General features: G+C 37.6%; 1 protein-coding gene across 2 annotated transcripts in view; it reads left to right on the forward strand.

Moving 5' to 3' along the window:
- GNAL (G protein subunit alpha L) overlaps positions 1 to 22,223 on the forward strand; it is a 188,876-nt gene that overhangs the window by 114,629 nt on the left and 52,024 nt on the right. For both annotated transcript variants that reach the window (XM_042031671.1, XM_042031681.1), the window contains exon 5: positions 14,262 to 14,359. In XM_042031671.1, coding sequence (XP_041887605.1) covers positions 14,262 to 14,359 — 98 coding nt within the window. The remainder of the gene's footprint in view (positions 1 to 14,261; positions 14,360 to 22,223) is intronic.

Genomic DNA, 22,223 nt, shown 5'->3' on the forward strand with positions numbered 1-22,223 from the left:
CTCTTAAATTCATACAGCATATGAGTGCAGTGTATCTGCATTGATCTATCAAGGTAGCATAGGTATTCTGACCTAAGGAGTTTTTTCCACCATTGTAATCATGCTTTTTGAATGATGCAGTTAAGCTATCAGATGCTCAATCCTGTGAAAATATTTGCATTCACATTAGTTTTTTGCTCTTACACTGCTGCTATTCACAGGTTTGAATTTCTCACACACTGATCAGGTGTAATTAATCCTGCAAAACTTTGTGATATACAACTCATATCTGTGTCTAAGCAAAATAAAAAAAAAAAAGAAAAAATAACTGTTTACAATTTTGCTATAAAAATTCTTGGGTTTTTTTTTAATATGTAGCAACTGTCTTCTTGTGGCTGTTACCTAACAAAGATACCTATTTTATTTCAAAGAACATATTTATTTAATGATATTCCATCATACCTTTGTTTCCCTCTTCTGTGCAAATTGTTGTCTACAGTATTTTTAGGAACTCAATGCAGTTTTCCTTTTGGAAATGTTTAGTTCAGTCATCTTATCTGGAGTAATGGGAACCACTTAGCGTATTTGGTGAACTATATTAAGTCAGTTCAGTTAGCTGTCCAATATTTGGCATCTATTTTCAAACGAGTCTTTATAATTTATATAATTGAAACATGGCAAATACAACAATACATATTCTGGCTGCCTGTTGCTTTACCAAAAACCTGAAATGTCTCTTGAATCATGCTAGCCAGTTTACTTTAGTAGAAGCAGATATGTTTATCTTGTTGCTTGCTTCTAAAGGGAAAAGCACTTCTCAGTACTCTCTTGATAATAAGGATCTTGTAGTTTACCATCTCGTACCATTAGAAGTATATGTAGTGATGAACCAGATAATAACTGTGCATCAAGGGGCTATTAGCATTGACTTGTAATTCAAAAGCATATAATAAACAAGATGGTCATGGATCAATTACTGACAATAGAACTATGTTTACTTATGCTATTTTAGGGTTTCCTTGCAGACCTACATTTCACCTTCACGTGGTGTAGCTATATGGATCCTGTAACTATTGTTAATCAACTGGGGGAATGTGTTTGCCATCTTGTTTCTACTGAAAATGTAGAAAAAAGGTGTTAATAGTTGTTCACAACAGTCACCATCAACAGAAGTGCAACTGTTGTTGTGCTGTTTTAAGAAGCCAGCATTTTCTCTACATTTTTAAAAATTGTTCAAGGGACCAGCAGCCTGCTCAGGCTGTGTTGAGAGTACAGTTCTGCCAGCCTGCTCACCAGGAGCAAATGAGGTCAAAGCCTTGCCCCATGGGGGATGTCTGAAGATGCTGATAGCCATTGGAGCCTGGCATGGGAGTTACAGTTTATGTACTTTAAAAGTTCAGATTAACATCAGGGTCCCAAGCAGAATGTCCTCTAACCTTGCTGAGGTTTGCTGCAGCCTACGTGTGCTCAGTGAAGTCTTTTTGTGTGGGAAACATCCAGCACCCAAGGACAGCGCTGAATACTCAGCTGTGTGGGTAAACATTAAGAAGTAGAAATTGAAGATCCAGTTAATTAAAATATTTGCTTATTGTCAGGTTTCAGTATGGTTTCTAAAAGTCAATGAATGTGTTAGAGAATTAACTTACATTTTTATAATGATTCTGAACAACAAAAAGCTATAGCTTATGTAGAGGATGTAGGTGTCTTTTAGTTAGGAGTAGAAAAGTCACAAAACTTTGGTTTGTGGATCACTATTCTCCTGTGAACATCACTCTGCTCTTTATCCGCATTTTATTATAGCTTCATGTAAAGAAATCTTTGTGAAAAATTATCACAGTAATGAAAGTATAGTAGGCAAAAGGTTTTATTATTTAGTTGCCTTTTTAAGTGCAGCATAAATACAATTTCTAAGCATGGTCTTGTAGAAGGCAAATCCTGAAAAGCAAAGTTCTTACACGAATTTTCGCATCTTACACACTGAATCTGTCGTGAACTTATCTGTATAAATAGCTTAAAAATGTATATCAAATGTTTGTTTAATTAAATTGTATTGTATTAAAAATAAACCTCGATCTTTAAAAGGTAGATAAGAAAGCCACAGCTTGAAAACAGAAACAGCTCCATATGAAGAAGGCATTTATGTTTAACCAAATGTGTCACACACCCAGTGTGACAGATTGAAGTACTGTTTTGAGTCCTGAGTTCTCCAAGTCAATACCTTTTTTTTTCTGGAAATAAACAGCTTTTCCACTGTATATTTAAATATTTGTTGTTTGCTTTAAATGTAGATATTGGATTATTTCATAGTGTTAAGGTTTGGACTTGCTGCAACTGATCAAGAATTTCACTTCTAGTGCTTACATACGTTTTCTGGTTTGCCTGCCAAAAAAAGTCTTTGATGGAATTAATGAAGAAAGCTCTTTCCCTCACTAATGTATTTCAACTTGGAAAATTGAAAAGGCTATGGATTAATAAACAATGGATCAGTGGGCAAGTAGAGAGGAAGAGAAGCTTGGGTTGTATTTGTTTGTTTAATTTAAAGTAACTACTGGTGGTGAACTACCTTCAGTTTTCTCAAAAATTTATGGTTGCTAAAAGGCTGTAGTCTACAGTGGACCTGTTCCTGGCATTCTTCAAGGAGATATTTAGAGAGTTCATAATAACCTGTGTGCTTTTCTTGCCCAGCCATCTCTTTCAGTCATTCACAGGAAGCAAGAGATCTGAAAAGATTGAATGTCTGTGGAATGGAGTTTCCCTAGAAATTCAGAGTGGTTGCTGCTAGAAGACATTATTTATTTCTCTGTTCCATTCTGAAGTCGGTTGGGTTTTGTAACAGAAGGCAACAGAAGTCCTTGTCTGACTTGTCTTTACATTGTTTCAAGGCCTTGTTCACAACTGGCACATATCTGTCAGGTTTTCTCTCCAGATCCAGCTGAATTAAGTTTGTTCACCAGGTGCAATGTCCAATAGGTCCTTTTTGTTTGTGTGCAACCATTCATCTTGCAGGGAGATTGCTGATGGCCCTGTGGTGGCCCTGGCAGACTCTACCTGGCAGAGTAGTACCTGAAGGAAAGAGAAGGGAGAGAAGTTGCAGGAAGGCTCCTTGGGGTCTCACATCCCTTGTTGCGTGTTGGAAGGGTCTAGTATCAATGACCTCAAACTCACAAGTTCTGTGTTTTACTTCAGGCAGTGCTGCAGTTGGTGGCAGTTTGATTTTAATTAATCCAAAGAAATGCATTTCCTACCATTTCTGAGACAAGTGTAAATAATTTCTTTCTGTTTAAGGAGCTCTGGCAATATTTGCCTTTTAAACTGAAGGAATTACCTGGTTTTATTATCTCCCTCAATTCAATTATTTTACCTCCCGTCCCTGCTTCAGCATCATGTATTGAGATTCATTAACAGTTCTTTGGCAGTCACAAGAAACTATTTTTACAATGTTTACAATATTGATCAGCAGCTTTCATGTTAGATTACATTTGAAGTGAGAAATAATCCTGCAGCAAATAGTAAATAAAAGATTGGGAAGAAAGGGAAGAAGCTATCTTAGACTCTGTAAAGTATTTTTTTCAGGTACCCTGGAAACATCTACATCCCAAACAGCTGGGCCCTGTTAGTGACTTTCAGCTCTGAAATTCCAACAGAATTTCCCATCCACAAGTTGTCCATTGTCTGTTGTCATCTATATTCATAAAGACACAGATTTTTATTCCTATGGATACAGATTTCTGTTGACTTCTAAGCAGTTTCTGAGTTGTAAAAATATTTATGGGCTAACAAAAAATACTTAGCTTCTGATGCCTCAACAATTTCATTTGTTACTGCATATGCATTCTTTCCATATTATACATAATAGGATGTTGTTATCATAGTTCTTGAAAATTAGGTACTCTTCAGAATGGGAACTGAGAACTGAATACTAAGAAATAAAAATCTTACTTTTCTGAAGTTGCTAGCTAAATCTGTTCTAAATTATTCTGAAAAGGTTGATTTTTGGGGCTTATCAGCACTACAGTTGTGGGAACTGGCATTAGAAAAATGTCAAAAGTTACATAAATTGCAGCCAAGATTTACTTACATTTACTTGTATTACTTCTCAGAGTATTATTAAGACACCTTAATCTTACTGAATAATAAGATAGAGTAATTCTGCATCCATAAACATTGCAAGCATATCTTCAAACTCTGGGGTTCCTTTAAAATATATTACATTCGTACAGCCAAAATTCATATAGTTCATGCAGTTGTATCCAGTCATTTCCCAGAATAGCTCTAAAAGGCAACAGCTATCAGGTAGAAAAGACAAAATTTTTCCCTTTTCATAGGAAATCCTTATTCATAGACTTGTATCTACAATTGTGGTTGTTAATTTTTTAAAAAAAGCTTCCTGAAACTTAATTTAGGTTAGCCACAGAGATGTAATAAAGACTTGTATTTCCTTTTCCTACTATTATAAATATTTAAGAATGAATAAGTTAGTGTGCTGGAGCTAGGTTTTTGCACATGGATAAGGACAGGAAGAAGTGTCAAAAGAAGAAAGATAATACTGAAGAATTTAGATAAAACTTGGGCAGAGGAGTAGGGTGCTAAATAGATCTCGTAGCAGCAGGCTGGCTTTTCCATTACTTTCTGATCCAATTTTGAGAGTTGCTCAAGTTGTGGATGCTGCCCCCTTGTCACATGATGTTGCCAGCATTTATTTCCGAATCAAATCTATAAAAGGAAATGAGAGTTCTCTGTCCTTGCAAACCACTTGTCTGGTAGGAAATCACTTTCAAATAATAAAGTGCATATTAGAGCATGAAATAGTTCCTTGCTGTATGACCGTCAAAACTGGTGTAAGGAAAACAGTTGAAGCTGGGATTAGTAGAAACTTTTCATACTGGAAGAATTAGAGGCTGCAGTCCTGTGTTTTTACAGCTCGCTGGACACTTGTCTTCACTCTGAAACTGTATTTACAGAAGCAGCAGGGGTGCCCTATGGGCAGGGCAGGGGAACTGCCTGGGGACGGGGAAGAGCTGCCTCCCTCGGCGTTGTACTCCACTGATTTGACTTCTTTGGGAGAGTCCCCACCCTCTGAGAAATGACAACAGAGGCAGACTTGGAAGAAGGGCTGAAAACACGCAGGAGGAACTTGAATAGGGGGTCAGGTTCTCAATGTCAAAAGGTGACAAAGAGCACATTTAGATTTATCTCTTCAAAGCAGAGGGTGAGAATTAACTTTGTGATTTTCACTACTCAGTCAAATAACAATCCACTGGAGGATCTCCATTTTTTTTTACAGATTTGTGCCCAAATACATTGTGGCATGGAATAGACAACTGCCTTACTATACAGCTAACAAAAAATGTGATCTAATACAAAGCTACTTGTGATTTAAAATCGGGGAGGATTCACATCCAATTCTGCCATGTTACAGCATGTAAATTATTGTTATTCCCCAGTGTTTTGAGAATAAAAATCTTGATAATATTTCCTGCCATTAAATGCCTCAAGTTTACCACTTTATAATAAATGTCTAACAGCAGCACTTCTCACTTCCATAACAGTCCCTTCATCAAGGATTACAGAGTGATTTGTACATATTCACCGACTGGATGTTATATTGACTTAAAATTGAGTATGGTGTTCATTGCAAAGGCCCAGGAGTTAAATGATTGCAGAACCAGAAGCAGTAACAAAAGTGCTGTGGGCTGATTTGCTGTCTTTTTTGCCACATGGACTCTGGTCTGTTTAGTCTTACCTAGTCAGATTAAGATACAAATTTTGACATACAGAATCTGTACATTTTCGTGGTGCCATTATTGCTTTTAATAAACAAACAGCAAGCAAACATCTCCCAGTATGAGTGACATACAGATTATGTGGTTTTCAGTATTTTTTCCAGTTTCAAGGCTCAGTGCTCTACAAAGAAAACTGTGTAAGCAGCATCTTGATAACAGGGATAAACCACCTGCTCCCAAATCTTTGTCAAGTCATTACATATTTTTCAGTCTTTTTGCATCTTGTTCAGCATTCGCAGATTAATTTCATGCTTTGTCATCATCTGTTGTCCACAAAAAAATTTTCCTTGAGGGAATTATAACGGTACCTACATTTTTCTTTTCACAAGTGCTTCAGAAATGCAAAGGGCAGCAACGTTGTCGGATTGTGTAACGCACCTTTATTTCCACAAATAATTTGAGGGGTGGGGTTTTTTTTCAAATGAAGAGCTTTTATGTACATTCAGGGAGAGGTCCTGACTCTCCGAAACCAACATAATTTCAAGGAAAAGAATGTGCGTGAGCTTGCCGTGCTTGACACATTTTTTAGGCACTATATACACTAAGTAATTTGCTTAAATTATCTCTCCTGCTTTTCTTAGTTGAGAGCTTGGTGGCCCCTTAAAATAGCAGGAAGGCAGCAACGTTCAAGGATTTGTGATGGCAGACTAAAACTTGAAGTACACAGTTAAAATGGAAACTACAAGACTGAATCAGAGGGTTTTGGGTTTAGTATGATAAAAGCTTTGTTGTCTAGCTCAGAAAAAAGTGCCACTATTTAACAGGTAGTGAAGGAAAAACATCGAACTGTTCTTTGACTTAAAATGCATTCTTATTTTCGAAGCATATCTAACCCACAGAGCCCTCCTCAAAATATTACAAAAGCACAAAATCATGTTATTATTTTTGCTAGTATGGTCTAAAGACCTTTCAGATCTTTTTTTAGTGTTCGACAGATACAAGTTTGAAGCATGTATTAATATATTTCTCAGACCTTGCAGATGAGTTTTGTGGTCTACAAAAGTTGAACTTGTTGATTTCTCTAAAATAAGATGGCAGATGGAATGTGTTTCCAGCAGGCATAAATAGAACTGCTAGGGCAATCAGGCTGATACCTCAACTGCACACACTTCTTGGAAATTTAGTGTAGAGTAAGACCTTAAAAGTGAAGTCACAGAAATAGTTCAAGAAAGGGATGTAGAATATATCTGTGCTGGTTGCACTCGTGGTTTTTTGAACACTGTCAGCGAGCGCCACAATTGATGCATTTTGTCTAATGGTGTCACATGGTGACATGTGGTGGTTATGTGAAAATGGTGCTTTTTTGCATTTATAAATTCTCTTTGTTGCCCCAACTTCTTTCCTTATACTTGCAAGTCGGGTAAGATTTTCCTAGGAGTTAATAAACTAATTTTGTTTTCTTGGAATATAAGATGCCCCAACACAGGTTGTGTTCTCTGAAGGTGGTGTTTGCCATCCTCCCAAGTTCAGCTCTAGTGAACTGAGGTTATGCTTAGTGCAGATGGATTGTGCTTGAAGACTGTTGCATCCAGCCTAAAAAAAGGCAAAATGTGTACAGTGAAAAGGAGGTAGATCTGGATGTATTATCCTGTAATTCTCTTGGACAGATCCGAAGTTAGGTTTTGGAGGAGGGTTAGAGGCCAAACTGCTGCTATGCCTATCAGAATGAGTCACTAACTAGCAGAGTAATTGCATTGATTATTGCACACCCACGAATTACAACAGAAAATACTTTGCAGGGGGTGGAGGTTGTACTTTTCCTAAAGGTTTCTGTATAATTAATCTACTGTAAGTTCTTTAGAAGCATCTGAACCGTACTGTTGAGCATGGTCCTTGTGTGCCAGTTGGGCACCCCTCCCTATGTGGTTGCAGTGTTTCTCATGCTATTGCTTTGGTGCCAGTGAAGGTTTTGACAACACTGCTGTTGTGGAAACTCGAGTCATGTATTCTGCTTTTGTTTTTAAATTGTAACTGTTTGCCTGTCTTCTTTGTGGGCATTAGGAGTTTGAGCAGCTGCATTTTGTATATCTACAACAAAACAGGTCCCTTGTTAGGCAGAATATTTCATAAAGGATTAAGGAGAGCTGACTGAACCATAAGGGACACTTTTAACTTGTAAACAAGAGGCTGATTATCAAGAGACTGTACTTGTTTGTGGAAGAGGTAACTGAGCAGGCTTCCTTCTCTCTTGGGTGCCTTACCTGGTACTTCACCCAGTCATTAAATCCATTTAAAATTTCTTTGTTGACACTGCCTGCATTAGCACTCAGCAGATGTTTGGGGATGAAGAGCAGTTTTAATAGAAAATTAGTTGCTACACTTGGTAGGAGCAAACCAGTAATACTTGGAGTCACTGGGGCAAATTGTTGCTCACTGTCTCTTGCGGGTTTCTTGGAGCATCAGTTTACAACCACCACAGTTAAACACTGGGTTAGGATAAAGTCAGGCTCTCAAAATGAAGACTGTCTACAGTGAGTAGAGACTGTAGAGGCTTGCAAGAGAGTCCTGGAGCCACAAAAGTAGTTTTTGCTTCATACTGATAAATTCTAGGTGTGTACTTGGCTCAAATACAAACTTTTTTAATTGCCGTTCTTCTGTTACTTTCCAAGGCTTGTGCTGCAAACCCCAACAGAACACTGATACACTGATCAGATTTGTGGCATCTGCCAGGGCGGCCGCAGACGGCCCCCCTGGAGCCATGAAGTTTTCTGGAGCATGAGGGGGAGCTCAGCTGAGCTTCCCTTCACCCACAGTGCAGTCACTTCTGATCAGCCCCTGGGCACCACATGAAAAAAGGCTTCCTCACAGCTCAGTGGGAGGTGATGAAAGTGGTAGGTTAGAGTTCTTCCTCCCAGTCATCTCTCCCAGACCACGTTGCTGTCTGTCCTCCCCTGTAACTGCACGGCATCCGGCTGTTTGCTGTTGCTGTCATGTTCCGTGACTTGGGCTGCAGGCCAATGGATCTGGTTCCGTTTTGACCTCAGATTTGGTACAGAAAAGGATGCTTCAAATGATATTGCTTGAATTGCAGAGTCAAGCATGCCACTTCTAGAAAACGCTGCCGGTTGTTTGCCTATACACCCTTCGTTTGACTCCACTGGGTGTCATCCTTAGGGTATTAAAGTGTTTCCCATCAGCTGTCACTCTTTTATTCCACAAAATGTTTCCATAGTTCAGTGGATGGGAGATTGGGACTGCCTGTATATGTATATATATACACATGCCCCCTGCACTATGGGAAGTACAAGTACCCTGCTCAGTGGAGAAGCACATACCTCCCTTCCTGTGTGATTTAATTCTCTGGATCATCTTGCACTGCAGTTGTCATTGGGAGTTAGGGAGGTGTTAGGTGGGAATTTTTAATGCGTTGTGTGATTTACTTTTTGTTTGGTTAAGTACATGGGAGAAGAAGTAGTAACTGAAATTCAGAATAGAAGTGATGATTTCATTTCACACCCACAATGGCAGAACTATGAAAATGTGTAACATTTGCCACTTCTTTAAGTGGTTGTCAGGAAATCAGACAGGTTTAATCTGTGTTTTAGATGAGAAATTGTCTTACAGTCCTGAAGCTTAGGAGAATAAGAGCATAAATTTTGGCTTGAGGGAGATCGACTTCACATTGATCTAAGCAGTTGTTTCCATGTTTACAATGTATTAACAGAAGTAGAAAATACAGTGGAGCCTTCCACATTCCAGTTTCTGGGAGACTGAAAGGTGACATCAGGATATCTATTAAATGTATGCTCCATCCAGAAGGAAGGCAGAAACAATCTTAGTAGAATAAAAATTGTTTTCCTGACCTAACATGAACTGTTGTGGTTTGCAAAGAAGTTAGATTAAAAGTTTTGTCTCCAAAATGCATTAAGATCTGTTCATGAAGATATGTCATTGTTTAATCATCACTAGTATTTATTCCAAATTTAGGCATCTAAAAAGCGAAATAAGTCCATTTCTTAGCTACTTGAAAATTTTTTGTAGGAGTTATGAGAGGGAGGAGGTTTCTAAGGTAACCTATCAATAAATAAGTTTATTTCCAGAATAAGGAAAATTGAATTTCTAGAGCAAGCTGTAACTTCTAGTAAGACAAAGTTGAAAAACAGTGCCCTGAGGCTTAGCTGTAGTACATTGCATTTGTTACCTGTATTGTTTTCTTGGAATGCTATGTATGGAAATACATTGAATCTAGAAATTTTTCCCTGAATTAGGTGAGTAAAAATATTTTTACAAGACTTTTTAAAACATAGTAAAAATAGGCTGTTGTTTATATCAGTGATATCAGCTCAGGGTGTTTTTACATTTATGTACATCTTAGCTTATTTTCTTCTTAAAAAAAAAGTAATTGTAACCTGCTTTTGGCTCTTCATGATTTTTAGATAATGTTTGATTATTTATAGCAAAATGTATCTTCTACTGAGAAGGAGGGTCAGGAATGCAGGGCTGAGGTTTTGGATTGTCTCAGGAAGAGTGGAAAACTTCCAAATAGTTTTATATTAATAAATATTTGAGATGTTGTGTGTCACATCTTCATTTTTCTGTGGTCTAGTGATCGCTATAAATTCTTAGATAAATGGTGTAAGTTAATGTGTGCAATGTAAAAAGTATCTGTAATTCATGACACCTGTAACTTGTGAGACCTAAAGCATTATCATTTACTTCTTTAATGCTCCAATTAAAATACTATATTAAAAATATATTGATTGTTTTGTTTTATATGTATATTAATAGGTGCAACTGTTAGTATGGCTCTGTCCATAAGGAAGAGTTCGGGTGAAGCAGCTGTTCTGTTTGGTCATGACGTAGGTGGTTTTCTTCTTTCAGGCACAGTACATTATTTCCTGCTTCTCTTCAGTATACTAAATATTTTTAGTAGATTTTGGTGACTTTGATCTCATAGAAGTCAACTATATGTGCTTGCAAATACAGTGCATCAGATTACCCAAGTGATTTACCATGTTCCTGTCTTCTTCTGTCCCAGTTGAGGTTTCTTAAAGGACCTAGCTTGTGACTTCTAAGAACTGAAAAGCCACTTTCCAGAAGCCACACCTTTAGGAAAGTCTTCAGTTTGGCCAATTTAGAATGTAAAGCTACTAAGGTCATAACTTAATCTTAAAAACCTTATTTGTGTTTTCCTGACCTAAGATAACATTTTAAAAAGTTTTAGCCCATCTTCCCTTACCTGCTGGAGTAAATCTGAATTCTCTGTCCTTTGAATTACCCTGGCTTTTCCCTGTGGCAGGGATTGCCAACTGTGGCTGCCACCCAAGGAGCACCAGAGCAGGTGCTGCAGGGCAGGCAGAGCCCAAAGCCCTCACCAGGGCCTGGTTGCCATTAAGGTGGCCACAATGTGGCCATGGCCAGAGGAAGGAGGAAGAAGTGACAAGCATTGGGATTCATAGGAATGAGTCATAAGGATTGAGGGGAAGGGAAGGTTGTTGCAAGGCTGGTCAGACAAAAGGGTCTTGATTGCAAGGGTTGAAGCTAACATGGTAACTACTGTCTGGATGTTGTCCTGTGAGGTAGAGGAGGCTGGCATCCAGGTATGTTTGCCATGTGCAGAACCCTCCTCTGTGCTTGGCGATGGGGGCCTTATGCAGATGAGCAGAAAAAATACTGAAGAACTTACAGCAGAGGAGAGAGGGGTTAAAAACAAGCGTGAAAAGTTGGATCATGGTACTTGGCATCTTGAAATGAAGCAGGATTTTTCTGGAAGGCTTTAGTCACCTGGGAAGGAAGGATCGAGTAGCTGGCTGTGTGGGAGGCAATTTGCAGGCAAGCGTACTCCTCTGCAGTAGATCGGTACATTTTAATGAGGGAAGTATATTTGCTCTGTTTTATAGGATTTGCTTTGGACTAGAAGTCTGGAAGTTGTTTTAAATAGACTGCTTTGAGATATAATGGTCAGGTGGAAATATTTGAAGCATATGATATGGAAACCTTGTATTTACAAGATATTTGTAGGGTCTCAAGAAGCTGAGCTGAAATGATTGCCTCTTTTTCAGAAGAGGTTTTTAAGAGTAAATAAAGCTTATACAGAGGATGTAAAAGCAGAAGTGAAGTTAGGAACTACTGTAGCTATGCAACTTTATTTATTTGTTTGCTTGTTTACTTCCTTATATACATTTTCAACTGATCTCAATCCATCCCACCCTGCAGCAAAGGATACCTTTACTCTGACGTCCTCCTCATCCCCTCCCCTTCCTGTAGGCCCTGTGGGGCTGAATGGGACTGTTTTTTACATGTTTGTTTCCCTTAGAGATGCCTTTCTGGGTGGGTGGGAATTCCCACTCCCAGATGGGGAGGAGGGGAAGACAGCTGCACTGTGCTCAGACCCCACACCTGCAGCAGCGAGTGCCTGTGGGAGGAAGGGCTGAGTTGGATATTGCTCCCATCTGAGGGCATGGAGAGCTGGCTCCTTCTGCCTCGGGACCTGACACTCACCCACAGTTCACTCCTTCCACTGAGAAGGCAGTGCTTTTCTTTGGCCAAAGATGCCAGCAAGTGAGACGTGTTCAGCTGATGCCCCAAGTATCAATCAAGCATAAGCTTCATATTTGAGGAATGCTCCATGGTTTCTGGTATTAATCATTTTGGCTTTTCCAGTTCTTTCTTTTTCTTGTAGTCGTTCTCTCTGTTATGTGCGTCCGCTTTCTACTTCTACTTTAGTTTGATATCTTGTCCTTTCTTGAGCTTGTTTTTTGTTAGGGTTGAGCTTGGTTTTGCTTTTTTTCTGCTGTAGGAACAGAGAGTTTATAATAGCTGTAGCATCACTTCAAAAGGTGGATCTGCAGCATTTAAAACAATCATTACATAAGTCATTAAAATAACAAAGACTGATGAATAAACACATCCTCACCAAGCGAAGGAATAAATTTCAAGGGCAGTATAAGCATCTGCCAATCTCTAGTGTTACTTCCTCTCTTCTTCCAAGACTTTCTGCGAAGGTTTTTTATGCCTGCTTTAGTATATTCTTTTCTCTAACATTTTCAAAAGTTCTTAAAGACTGGAATTTTCTCCCTCTCTGCATTGTGCATGGTATAGTTGGGAAAAAAAAAAGGCATTTCTGAGGTTGTTCAGGACCTCTCTAGTCATGTTCAAAGCTTATCTAAATTTTGGGTACTAGTAAGTTCCAAAAATCTTGTGTTTTTTCTTTCCCTGAAAATGTCACCAGCAGGTCAGAAGCATTGGCTGATGGGCAAAGTGTCACCTATTGGGACACCTCACAGGGATGGCATGCAGGGTGGGGAAACCCATGCAAAGTAAAAGTGAACTCACTGTGCTGCCAAGATCTTTCACTGTGAGATTTGTCTTTTGAGAGAAATTTTTAATCCTGAAAAGATGTGGGGAGAGACTGATGAGCAATTGAAGAAAGTTTCAGAATTCAGATGTTTATGTAAAATTTTGACAAGATCATGAAGTGAATAGTGGTATTACACCCATTTTACACAGAGCCAAATTGAACTGTGGAAAAGCAGTTTGTTAGGCTTCACAAATTTGTGACTAACCAAAGGACTCCGGTGATTTATTAGCAGTGTTGAGGTGTTAAGAAAACAACTTCTCTGTTTGAGTTGACGTGTTGCTTTAACAATTTTGTTTGAGGGAGGAAAGAGCCATATAATAAAGGAAATACTAATTCATCTAAACATCCTTCATTTGAATTTAGAACCATGTAGCTGGAAAAACTGTTACAGTGTCACCAGTAATGATATAACATAAAATGGACTCCCAGCTTTAAAACAAGCTGGATCTTTGAGTCCCTAGAGCTGGGGCTGGAGAAATGAAGGAGCCAGCAGGCAGGGTTGGACCTACCTCTCTGCATGCATTTGGCTGTGGCTTCACCAGTACGAAGGATGGCTTTGGTTCCTCTTTCAAATAATTCTGAAACAAGCTTTCTGGCAGATATTTCTGGATTGGGTAGCCTGGGGTAGCTGCTAGGAAAAGCACGTTGTGCCAGGCAGCTGTTAGGAGGAAGCGGTGTTGAGCAAAGACTCTGAAAGTCTTGAAATCAAGTTATTATATTGCATGAGAAAATACCAAGTAGCAGAAAATTGTGTTTTTCAGGAAAAATTGCGCCATCTTTTTAAAGTTACAGTCTGGTTCTTTCTCTGGGAAGCTAATGTTTATACACCGAGCAGCTTTTTGCATCGCTTTTATGCCTTTTCCATGACAGTCGCATAAATTCAGTTAAAAATGAAGTGAACATGCTTCTAGGTAACTTTTGTACTTACAGTAAATTTTATATATGGACTGGCATGAATTTTGAAGACAGTCTTCATTATATATCATTATTATGTCATGTGCTGGAAACTCTCAGCAGCCATATGTTTTGTATAATTTATTGCAATTTTGCTAATAAATGCTTATAGCTTTTCTTCTGTAAGTGTATAATCTATCATTCTGCAAAGCATAAAGCATGAGCATTGGGGGAAGGAACAGCGCAGATTGGGGATTGCAAAAATTGAGAAATGTTCTCTTATTTATTACTTTTCCAATTTTCAGGAGTTCTTTGAACACGCAAAAAAGCTCTGGGATGACGAAGGTGTAAAGGCATGCTTTGAGAGGTCAAACGAGTATCAGCTGATTGACTGTGCACAGTAGTAAGTATTTCTTTTTATGACATTTATAGCCAAGAATATGATCACCTATAACAAGTTAGAAAATGTACTTATATCAGTGAGATTCAGTGTAGGAATTAACATTTTCATTCTCTGTATAGGTGGAGCATGTGTAGCAAAATTAATTGATTATCATGGTTTGCCATTATTATACAACTTAATATTCTGCCTCAAATATTTCACACCCAATAAAGATAAGTATGAAAAATCAAATAACTTTAAGTATCTTTATTCCACTCAAGATTGATTTACATAAAATCATTTCAGTTGAAACTATTAAGTTTGAAAAATGTTGAGCCAATCTAAGGAGAATCCTTTGTTTAAAATTGTGAGACCCAGACAGTGCTGAAATTACTCTGTCTTTTCACATTCCATTAAAACTTCTGAGACATTTACATAACCAGATGCATACCTGCATTACTAATATATTTTCTAGGTGGAAAAAAATTATAAGCAGTATTTAACTAAAGACAGTAGTACATTTGGTATTCTGTCCTTCAAAGTGAAGCAGCACATGTGTAAGTAACACAGTCAAAATCTGTAAACAGGTTCAGTCTGGTCAGAAATGTTTTGAGAATTGTAGTAGATTGTCAAGGTGCAAATCATAAATACATAGGACAGTGATGAAAACCTATTATTCAAAAAATAGTCTCAACACTGCAAGTGCTACAAATTCAGCTGTCCTCGATAGTAACACAGGTCTGAATTAGATTTCGATCGAAAATATACATTTCATTTGAACTGCTTTGCAAAAATATATACTCATACAGTTGCTATGTGATGTAGGGTTTTCTGTTATGATTTGTCTAATTGGCAGTATGGTCAGCAGCAATGCCACAAATCTGTTCTAGCACTCAGTGTTTTGCTCTTCTCTCCTCTCTGATCTTGGTGCTGAGCCTGAAGCAGAGGAAAAGGTCCATTTTGCTAAAGGACTTGTCACGCTTCTGCCACAGTGGGGAATTTCAGTGTTGCAGGTCATAGTTTATTTTCCCTCTTTCCAGACCACTTTTGGGAAAAAATGATTCATCTGCACATAGAAGCAAGGGAAAATTAGATACATGTATGAAGGAACTCATTTGACCTCAGTGCATTTACCAAAACTTGGGCATTTGCTCACAGTCAGAGTAGCTAGAAATTAAAGCAGTGGTGGTACACAGAGAGACTTAGACAGCTGTCCCAAATTGTAATCAGTGGGTTTCCTCTCTGCCCTCACTCACCGCCACCATAGTACAGATCTGAGTTGTGCTTGCTGAAAAGTGCAGACTGACTGTTTATCATATCTATTCACACACTCAAATGAAACATCAGACCAAGAAAATAGAATAATGGTACATATTTAAAATGAATGAATGTGAACCTTGCTTCCGTGATCAGCAAGGGTCGATGTGTCTCACAATCCTGCTGTGAGAAAGGGTACTGAAAGGGCCAGACAAAACCAGGAATACACTGAATTATAGTGCCAATGGTAGTGTGCTTTCCCTTAAAAAAAATTATGCCTATGTATAGGCTTTGACAAGAAGAATGTTAGGTCTCATGTCCAAAATCAAAACAAAAATGAGGAAAAAAATTTGATCTAGAATTAAGTCCACTGTCTTGGAACATAAAACTAAGTCCTAGTTTACTTTTTTTCTGTAAAAGGTTAAAGGAATTTTAATAGGTTTTTTTCTATGGCTCTTCCCTCCATATCTTGTAACTGGATTGCTTTTTCTTTATTCTGAGATTATTTGTTATAGTAGTAAGTACATTTGCATAGTTCTTCACCTTCAAGACCCTTTATGAAGTATCATTTGATACTTAAATATTCCTTGAGTGTATCTGTGCTTTTCATGTCACGATCTACGTGAAAATGTAACAGCTGAGTGACTTCTCCTTGTTTACACACCTTCAGTCTTAGAGCAGAAACTTGAAAGTCAGGAACAGCAGTGTCACAGATCTGAGCAAACAGCCTTTTTCTCACAGGTATTGATGATTTAAAACACTGAAGTATAATCTTGAAAGAAAGATGCTAAAAATGCACCCAACTTTTATCTGCCCCTCTACCCAGAAAAACATTTCTGTGCTAGCATCGGATGGAGGTTTCTCAGGGTGGTGGGGTCACATCCTCTTCATAACTGACAGCTTGTGAGCAGAGGTTGCAAATACAGTTCTGATACCCACACACCAGTTCTTTAATGCACTTAGAAAATACTGAGGGTGAGGGTGCTATTTTCTGGCTCAGCAGGAGCTGGTGACATTTCTCTCAGAACCTGTCCAGGTCATCTTTAACTGGTGAAGGGCAAAAGGGAAGGAGTGTAATGCTGATACACATGCTTACTGCAGGATTTTGAAACATCTGCAGTGTTCCCATTACACTGGCTTTAGGAGAAAGCATCCCTTGCCATCAGCTAAACCCTAATCTTTTGCTTGGTAGTGAAGGAAGAACATTATCAGTAGGTCACCACTTATGTCTAAGCTTAAAAAAACACAAAGCCAAACCTAAAAAATCCCAGCATGTGTTATAAATATCATTGAACTACAAGTTGGGTGGCTGACTTAAAAATACTGAAAAGCATTATTAGCAAATTATAATGTCAGCGGCCAAACTTGCTGACTGTTACATGAGTTACAAATACAGTGTATTTTGGAATAGTTTAATTTGGCTACAGTTCAGAGCTTCTGTATTTTTAAAACTTAACCTAATTTTCTTTATTGCTGTGGGAGAAGTATTTTGCTGGAATCAGAGGTAATAGACACAGAGTGTCTTTTTTATTTCTTTTATTTACATTATGCCTGAAAGTTGATTTTTCTTGATCCTCAATGCCTTTTCAAATTACCAGGATACTGTTCCTTCACAGGAATGAGGATGAGGGCCTGCTTGTCCCTCATTCTCATTCATTTAATCATTTTAATCATTTTAATATTCTTACATGAGTCTTCATGTATCTGCACTTCTTTCATTGTTAAGGAATACATTTAGTGCACACATCACATTGATGCATCATGTGATATTTGTAACAAATACAAATCTGTGACCAATCCAGAGGTCAGCAAGGACCAGGATTGTTCCTTATCACCAGCTACAAAGGCATTTATGTAACTCTTGGAGGGGGTATTATTGCATGGCCATCAACTATCTTCTTTCCTTAATGACCTTCATATATTTCTTCAAGATTAATATAATCAAACTGACAGGTTATTGTTTTCCCTGTCTTCTGATTTATTATTTCTTACAAGTTAAATTTCAAATTTAATCTCAAAAACTGATACTTGCTTGGAAAAGTTGATTTTATTTAGTCGTGTCCCCATTTGACTTAGCCAGATTTCAGCAGATTTGTTGTTTATGATGATAAATCTCCCATCTAACTTTAACTTATATGAACTCTGTTTGAACTGTTCTTTTTGTCTAGATTCACATAGTTTAAATTCAGGAAATTCTAGGTCTGAAAGGGACTTTCGGATTGTGATTTAGTGCAGTTTCGGCATTGAACTGTCTAGTATATAAACAACAGGCAGAAACATGTTAATTAGAATTTTCCTGTGATTTTAGGACAGTTTTCTAAAAGTTATTTTCCTATGAGATGAATACAGCTCCATTTTTAATATTTCAGTTTCTTCATACTGGTTACCAAATACCCAAATTTTATTGTATTCATGGAAGGGAACCTCTAAGAAAAGTTCTATAAATGTAAAACAGATCAAAACAAATAAAGGTCCAGGTATGATGGCCTTCAGTTAAAAAAAGGACACAGAAAAAAAAGCTGGTGAGTTGATTATGTCTTTAAAAACTTCATAAATTTAAGTCAATTAATTTTTGTGGCAATGAAGAGGTATAAAATTTCAATTCAGAACATCAGTCATCCTTGGGGGATATCAGGCACCCCCAGTCTGGTGACGTCCGTCTGTTGTTTCAATAAAGTAAGCATTGAGCTAACTTAGTTTTGGTTACTCAGCTGTCAGTTTACTTGCTAAAATTAGTTGCAGTGATCCAAAAAAAGGTGTGGGGATGCTTACAGTGCTTAGACATTGTCAGGGAAAGGTGGTAGTATTAGAGCACAAGACGTCTAAGCACTTTGGGAGGGGGAAAAAAAAGATGAAAGTAGAACATTCAATTCAATTTTTATGTCACACACAGTTTGCTCAAGGTGGTGTTGTTAGAAAAAAAAACCAACTCCTTTCAGGTTTATTAGAAGGTTCCAGAGTTGAATTTTGTCTCACTGTATTCACGTGGAAATAGCAGCATGTGTGCATGAGTGGCCCTGGCTGGAAGCTCAGTACTCAGCTCACTTAATTCCGTGGAATAGGAAGTAGACCAAGAATTTAAGGGAACCCTGCCCTCAACCAGAACTGTGTCCCAGTGTGTCTATCAGTCTTCGTTCCCTGATAAAATATACCACTTCTGATATACTTAAGTGTGAAGGCCTAAATTGGTCTCTGTGCAAACATTTGGGCTAATAAAACTTCATTATGCAAGTTCTCAGGGAAGCAAACACAAAGGATGTTTCTTTCTTGGCCAAAGAAAATTGATTTTATATTTGAGCTGATAGAGATGGAAAAGACACACATGTTCTTTTTCTTTGCAGTTATTCTGTCCAGGAGAAGGGTTTCAGCCAGTTTTCTGAGATGTCTGTCCTGGTATTAGGTGGAGTAATTAAAAAAAACCAAACAACTCTTTGTGGTGTTGTCCACAGATTCAACTCTTGATGCCAGAAAAAAGATAATTGTTTTCTCAACAGCAGCACATCTTCAAACCAAGCATATTTCTGACTTTCCTTGTGCTCTTCTAGATATAAGCTTTAATTTTTGGCATGCAGATAGTCATCACTAAATTCCCTCTTACAGTCCGAGGTCAGAAAAGCTACCTTGGCAGTCCCTGCTTCCTGTGTCTAGTGTGGCATTGCAGTCAGGTGTATTCGTATATTCTTTCTTCATAAGGGGTGGTGAAGTAAATGTGGATGGATTTATGAGAAATTAAGCTAAACCACTATTATTATTGTTGCTGTTGTTATCTAGAGAACATTATCATTAAAAGCAGTGATAAGGTAACTGCTTATTAAATATAGGACAAAATACTTTTTACTTAGAAAAATTAGGGAAAAGTATTAATTCTAAATGTTTCATGTAACTGGATTTTAAGAATTAAATTTTTATGGTAATATAGGAAAACCATAATATGATTTTCCTCCATCTAAAATTCTTTCCTGGTTCATATATAAGCAACTCACTGTCATGATAAAGCTTCTTCATTTTTTCCTTTTATGTTTTCTCATGCAGTATCACTTTCAAATCTTAAAAATTCATTGCTTAAGTTAGAAGCAAATTTTGTTTGGTTAATTCATTAATAAGTTTTCTCCAGTTACCTGATCTAAACTATAAACCTTAGCCAACCAGTAAATTGTTACTTAATGGTAGAAAAAAAAAAAGGGAGAGGTTATATTTATAGAGTAATCACTTTAGCCTCACTGATGAGTCTTCTAAACAGAGGTGGTTGCCAGATAGGACAGAAGTCATTCACCAGTGTGTAATGCTTGTGTTTTTCACTATTTACTAACTAATAGACCACACTCTTGCGAGGCAGAATTGTGGTTTCTTAAAATATGTACTGAGAATTCTATGAAATAAGCTTTTCATATGTTGCTGTGATTTTTTTGTTGTTGTTCCCCTTTTTTCCTTCACTAACAAAACAAAAATCATTCGATTTAACCAATTCTGTCTTAATTTTGGTAGTCAAGATGTGACTGTGATGTTATAGTACTAGTAGTTAGAAGTACAAAAATAGGAATAAGGAGCAGCTGGAGAAACCTCCAAAATGCCTTTGTATTTTCAGTTTGGAGGATGAAGCAGTATGAAAACACCATTCACAAATAGCCAGAATGGCATACAGGCATGTACCCCCACGTTTAAGCCACTTCAGTTCACAAATGGCTTCCATACCTAGAGAAAACAGTAACACTTCTCAAATATAAAAGTAAGATAGCAGATAGTTCATAAACAGAGCACTTTCTCTGCCTTTTAAAAGAAATGTGGCAAATACTTTTTCTTAATAACTAATTACCACTGGAGAACTATTTAAGCAGCCCTAGATGGGCTGCTCAAACATAAATTTAAACCATACATTTCCCACATGCTTCTCTGTGAATGACTGGGTCCGTTTCCTGCAGTTTTAAAATGAGCAAAAAGGTTGAAAGTGGAAGGCAGATAAACATAAAATATTCCTTAACTGCAATTTAAAGGAGTAATAAAATCTAAAGACCAGGCAGAGTTATGACAAATGCATGAAAGTACACTTTGACTCTTTTTAAGATGTTTTATTAGACAGTGTTCGTTTCCATTGAAAAAATACAGCAAAGCTGGCTTTATTTTGTTGAGGAAACAGCTCTTTCCTCCCCTAGTCATGAAACTTTTCAGTTTTTCCTGAACAACTGATGAATGTTTTTCTTAAATTTTTTTCCTGACTGTTTGCACACAGGGCAATAATAGGTGCAGGACATTTTGTTGTAATGTAGCAACTCAGCCTCGTTTGGAAATTCAGCAAATTGGAGGATTGTGAGTAGGTCCATCAGCTGAGCTTGCCTGCATTTAGTTTTCTCTATTAGTATCCTGTATTTAATTTGGAGATACGTTTTTCCATATCCTTTCTGCAGAGTTAAACTGCAGACTTTTGCAATTGTGTTTGCAATACAACACTTGAGGAGCTTTTCGAGCCTGAGCAAAAGACTGCTGAAGCACCAAGACGCTCGGTGTCACCCTCAGCATATACACTCTTAAAGGATCAATATCCTTGATAACAAAGAAAGAGCCTTCTGTTGGATTTATTACTAAAAGAGAAAAGGCTGTATTTGTTTTGCATCACAGCAGTGAGGGCAGATGTTAATAGGTACTGGTACAGGGCTGAATCAGTGAACTGGCACAGTGGGCCAGTGTGATGGCAAAAATGACCAGACTCTGGGATACTGAGCAGCAGGAAGGGAAGGCTTCTCTGTAAGACTGGACTGCACTGAGGGACATTTTGTTTGAATTTTGCATATTAAAATCATACGTGGTCTTATTTAAACAAAGGAAAGGAAAATAGCAAAGTTAATCAGCATAATTTGAAAGTTGCCTTGAAAGTTTGTCTCTTATCTAGAGTATAGATAACTGCCAATAAAGAGAATCTTAAAACCAGTGTATTCCTACTGGCAAGTTAAAGAAAGAGTACAGTAAATATGCTGATACAGCTTAACTCCAGAAATCCTGATTATGAATCATTGTTCATTGTCAGCATCTCAAAATGTCTTCAAATGAAGTAAAACTGCCGATGTTGGTTATCTAGAATCTGGATGTAGGATTTATGAGTGGATTTCAGAGGGAAGCTGTGGGTCAATCTGTCAGTTGTGGTGTTATTTATGTGCTGTTCTTGGTTTAGGACTCTTTCAGAGTATGCGTGGGAGAAAGAGTAAACTATGACCAAAGCCAGCTTCATTATATTGCAGGGAACATTGAGAGTCATTTACATTTATTCCACTTCTACAGAATTTAATTCAATCTGTTCATTTACAATTCATTGTTGAGTGTGTGCTTGTTCTCAGTGGCCGAGATTAGTTGGTTAAAGAATACATCACCTTATTAATAAGCTTATCATTATGTAACATGAATGTATTTTAAGTTTTTTCTGTGGGATTTTTTTTTTTTACTATGCCTTATAGAAAAGGTGTGTTCCATATTCTGTTACTTTAAACCTAACCTACTGTGAAATGTGTGTTTACATAATAAATTTAATATAACAACTGTATAAGAACTGTGAGCTGAATGCTTTAAAAAGAAAGAAGAGCACTGAAAATTTAATGACACATTATGTGGGATACTGTCAAATTATTTACGCTTGAAGTTT

This window comes from Corvus kubaryi, unplaced genomic scaffold, assembly GCF_017639235.1.
Source record: "Corvus kubaryi isolate FWS band 111438036 unplaced genomic scaffold, C.kubaryi_AGA036_p1.0 132, whole genome shotgun sequence".
In the NCBI taxonomy this organism is placed as follows: domain Eukaryota; kingdom Metazoa; phylum Chordata; class Aves; order Passeriformes; family Corvidae; genus Corvus; species Corvus kubaryi.